Source organism: Electrona antarctica, assembly GCF_951216825.1.
Source record: "Electrona antarctica genome assembly, chromosome: 24".
NCBI lineage: Eukaryota > Metazoa > Chordata > Actinopteri > Myctophiformes > Myctophidae > Electrona > Electrona antarctica.
The window spans coordinates 8,111,668-8,116,667 of record NC_136803.1 but is presented as its reverse complement, the minus strand read 5'-3'; the positions used below and the strand labels follow the sequence as shown (position 1 = coordinate 8,116,667).

Sequence of the window (5,000 nt, the reverse complement as noted above, 5' to 3'; positions counted from 1 at the left end):
AGTAGTACAGTAGTGCATCCCGTGGAGGTCGTTGTTTTATTGCGTCCCTCAACTATAAACTGCGCCCCCCCGGATCCCAAGCCTAATCTAAAGCGCTGTACAAACGATAAAGATGAAGAAATACCCAGACATGCACTGCTATTTGTGTCACATTTCTTACAGATTTTTATTTTTTGCTTTTGATGCCTTTATTGATAGATTTATTGGAGATTGACAGGAAAGAGGGAGAGGAGAGAGAGAGGGAGCAGCGGAGGTCGTCATGACCGGGACTCGAACGGGCGGCGCGCTGGCAGCCTAGAGGTGGCGTGATGCGCCTGGACCGCTAGGCCAGCGGGCGCCCACGCAGTATATGCATTTTCAGACGGAAAGTGGAAGGTTCAGACAGAGATGGATGAATGACAGCCACCCCGCACACACGCACGCACGCACGCACGCACGCACGCACGCACGCACACACGCACACACTGCACGCACGCACGCACGCACGCACGCACGCACTCACGCACGCACGCACGCACTGCACGCACGCACGCACACACACAGAGCCCCTCTCTGATGGCTAATCCCCTGACCCCTGTACTCCCAACCCCTCTGTCTCTCTCTCTCTCTGCCTCAGTGGAACCATGGAATGCCTTAGACTCATTCTAGCAGGCGTGTGTGTGTGTGTGTGTGTGTGTGTGTGTGTGTGTGTGTGTGTGTGTGTGTGTGTGTGTGTGTGTGTGTGTGTGTGTGTGTGTGTGTGTGTGTGTGTGTGTGTGTGTGTGTGTGTGTGTGTGTGTGTGTGTGTGTGATGGAAAGCTCCACACAGCCCCACCACTACGCTAAGACGCTGGTGACTGTTTTCTGTGCTGCGGCTGACTTTAGAAGTTTCTCCCGGGGGGGGGGGGGGGGGGGGGTAGAGGGGCCCTCGGAGCTAAGAGGAGGGGCCCTTTTGGAAAAAATAAATACATGTTCTTTTTCTTTTCTTTTTTTCTTTTTTTCTGTACAGTATGTGGACAATATGGTGACATTGATCAATTCTTGATAAAAAAATATTATTTAGGCTCCAACATCTATAAATCTCACACCGGCAACCGGCCGGTTCCACGAGCTGCACAAGGTGCCCTTTTTTCACTTGAGCACCTCTAAATGTCTGTGCACACCACTGGGGGAGGTATACTGGTCTCCCTGACGCACGTCACGAAAACAAAACAACCCACCTTAGTCGCCCACTGACTGACTGACTGACTAAACTGAAAATGTAGATTGTAAACTACAGACTCACTCCCAATCTAAACTATGGAATGAACTTCCCATTGCAGTCAGAACTACAGACTCACTCCCAATCTAAACTATGGAATGAACTTCCCATTGCAGTCAGAACTACAGACTCACTCCCAATCTAAACTATGGAATGAACTTCCCATTGCAGTCAGAACTACAGACTCACTCCCAATCTAAACTATGGAATGAACTTCCCATTGCAGTCAGAACTACAGACTCACTCCCAATCTAAACTATGGAATGAACTTCCCATTGCAGTCAGAACTACAGACTCACTCCCAATCTAAACTATGGAATGAACTTCCCATTGCAGTCAGAACTACAGACTCACTCCCAATCTAAACTATGGAATGAACTTCCCATTGCAGTCAGAACTACAGACTCACTCCCAATCTAAACTATGGAATGAACTTCCCATTGCAGTCAGAACTACAGACTCACTCCCAATCTAAACTATGGAATGAACTTCCCATTGCAGTCAGAACTACAGACTCACTCCCAATCTAAACTATGGAATGAACTTCCCATTGCAGTCAGAACTACAGACTCACTCCCAATCTTCCACCCTAGTCTGAAAACCCACCTCTTCAGACTCCATCTCAGCCCGTAGCCCCTCCCCTAGCCTCGACCACCTTACAGGCGAATGCAAAGGCTCAATTTATGGAATTTAGATAGCATTTTATGTAGACATACTGTAGCACTCTATAGTATATATGCATAGTTCACTCTGGATTAACCGGGAACCCCTTTTGGTGTTTAAAGCATTATGTTATACTTTAGCTGTTGAAAAATAACAGATCTACAAGCTCATAGCGCGGCACTCGGTGCCGCGCTATGAGCTTGTAGGTCTGCTATTTTTGAAAAATCGTGAAAATGTGGCGCGAATCTTTGAATATATATTCTTTCAGAGCGAACGTTTTAAACCTTTTAAAATCTTTGCTTCTGGGGGGGGTCCCTGGAACAACATATTTTCAGATGGGGGTCGGTGGCTTTTTATTTGTCAGTTCGCCTTTCGGCTACCGTATGCTACGCTCTGCAGTCATGTTAGCTTACCATTGATTTAGCTGGCAGAAATAATGACTCGTATCTCCTAATCCAGGGTCGCTCTCCGAGGTTTTGAACTGATCGATATACTGGCGCTTTACTCCCGCAAAATATGAACGCTTTTTGGATTATATATCGTATAAACTAAAACGATAGCAATGTAAGCTAGCAATGTAAAGCACACTTATTTAGCGGATTGTTTCCGGCTCGTGGGTTTCAGAGTAAAAGCGGCCATGTCTTTCGGGCACCCCAGAGCTCCTATTTTGAAGGTCTTCCGGCACTGATTGTGTTAAGAGCGTCTGCTAAATGCCTAAATTGTAAATTGACAGTACACAACACACACACACACACACACACACACACACACACACACACACACACACACACACACACACACACACACACACACAGTGTAGTTCTTACGTGGACCAGTTGTTCCTGAGTGTCGTACTCCCTACAGCATCCCTCCCAGTGACAGTTGGTCTCGTACACGGCCTCGGGTTCCTGCTTGCACTCGTCTCTGTCCAGGTCCTCCTTCAGGTCCATCATGCTGCACACATGGTCCTAGGAGAGGTCAGAGGTCACGGGGTCAAGTTATACATGTACACATGGTCCTAGGAGAGGTCAGAGGTCACGGGGTCAGAGGTCACAGGGTCGAGTTATACATGTACACATGGTCCTAGGAGAGGTCACAGGTCCAAGTTAAATACTGTACACATGGTCCTAGGAGAGGTCACAGGTCCAAGTTAAATACTGTACACATGGTCCTAGGAGAGGTCAGAGGTCACAGGTCCAAGTTAAATACTGTACACATGGTCCTAGGAGAGGTCAGAGGTCAAGTTAAATACTGTACACATGGTCCTAGGAGAGGTCAGAGGTCAAGTTAAATACTGTACACATGGTCCTAGGAGAGGTCAGAGGTCAAGTTAAATACCGCACACATGGTCCTAGGAGAGGTCAGAGGTCAAGTTAAATACTGTACACATGGTCCTAGGAGAGGTCAGAGGTCACAGGTTCAAGTTAAATACTGTACACATGGTCCTAGGAGAGGTCAGAGGTCAAGTTAAATACTGCACACATGGTCCTAGGAGAGGTCAGAGGTCAAGTTAAATACTGTACACATGGTCCTAGGAGAGGTCAGAGGTCACAGGTCCAAGTTAAATACTGTACACATGGTCCTAGGAGAGGTCAGAGGTCAAGTTAAATACCGCACACATGGTCCTAGGAGAGGTCAGAGGTCAAGTTAAATACTGTACACATGGTCCTAGGAGAGGTCAGAGGTCAAGTTAAATACTGTACACATGGTCCTAGGAGAGGTCAGAGGTCAAGTTAAATACTGTACACATGGTCTTAGGAGGTCATGGGGTCAGAGGTCACAGGGTCAAGTTAAATACTGTACACATGGTCCTAGGAGAGGTCAGAGGTCACAGGTCAAGTTAAATACTGTACACATGGTCCTAGGAGAGGTCAGAGGTCAAGTTAAATACTGTACACATGGTCCTAGGAGAGGTCAGAGGTCAAGTTAAATACTGTACACATGGTCCTAGGAGAGGTCAGAGGTCAAGTTAAATACTGTACACATGGTCTTAGGAGAGGTCATGGGGTCAGAGGTCACAGGGTCAAGTTAAATACTGTACACATGGTCCTAGGAGAGGTCAGAGGTCACAGGTCAAGTTAAATACTGTACACATGGTCCTAGGAGAGGTCAGAGGTCAAGTTAAATACTGTACACATGGTCCTAGGAGTGGTCAGAGGTCACGTTAAATACTGTACACATGGTCCTAGGAGAGGTCAGAGGTCAAGTTAAATACTGTACACATGGTCCTAGGAGTGGTCAGAGGTCAAGTTAAATACTGTACACATGGTCCTAGGAGGTGTACTGACCATGGTATTACTGTGCTTAACTGACCAGCCAACTGGCCTGACCTGAACCCCACACAGAATCTAGGTTGTATTGTCAAGAGGAAGGTGTGAGACATGAGACTGAACAATTCAAATTAATTACGGCTGTTATCAAAGCAAACCTGGGCTTCCATAACACCTCAACAGTGCCCCCACAGGCTGATCACCTCCATGCCACGCCCCATTGATGAAATGATTTGTTCAAAAGTAGCCCAGACCAAGTATTAACTGCATACTTTTCAGATGGTCGACATTTCTCGCTTAAAAAAACATTTTTTTAGTGGTCTCGTAAAATATTCGAATTCGTTGAGATAGGATTTTTTGATTTTCATGAGCTGTACGCCATAATCATCAAGATTAAAACAAAAACAAGGTTTTAAATACTTCACTTTATGCACAATGAATTGAGAATATATGAAAGTTTCACTTTTTGAATTATATTACGGAAGAAAATGAACTTTTACAAAATATTCTAATTAGTTGAGAAGAGATGCTGTGCAAAGACACACGTGCATTGTCTGAGACAAGAGACTGACCCTAGTGTGCTGTGTTGATGAGCAGGCTGTCCCACAGTGTGCACGCACGCACGCACGCACGCACGCACACGCACGCACGCACACGCGCGCACGCACGCACGCACGCACAGGCAGTGCTGACTACAGCATGTTAGTCTCCGCCCCACGCACGCTGCGTTCATCAATTGTGCCGGCCCCAAGACGACGGCGCTCTCCGCCATCGCCATGCATCAACACGGAGCCGCCGCGCCATCGGAGAGGAGCGGGAGATTAGTC

General features: G+C 47.0%; 2 protein-coding genes across 2 annotated transcripts in view; one reads left to right on the top strand and one right to left on the bottom strand.

The window, feature by feature from the left end:
* The window catches only part of LOC306917668 (myosin light chain 3, skeletal muscle isoform-like), a 407,220-nt gene that overhangs the window by 80,036 nt on the left and 322,184 nt on the right, over positions 1–5,000 (top strand). The window lies entirely within an intron of this gene.
* LOC306917115 (zinc finger protein GLI2-like) overlaps positions 1–5,000 on the bottom strand; it is a gene marked incomplete at its 5' end in the record, with an annotated part of 28,760 nt that overhangs the window by 23,119 nt on the left and 641 nt on the right. Inside the window, one exon of the mRNA XM_079495248.1 lies at positions 2,731–2,871. Within this exon, the coding sequence (XP_079351374.1) occupies positions 2,731–2,871 (141 nt within the window). The remainder of the gene's footprint in view (positions 1–2,730; positions 2,872–5,000) is intronic.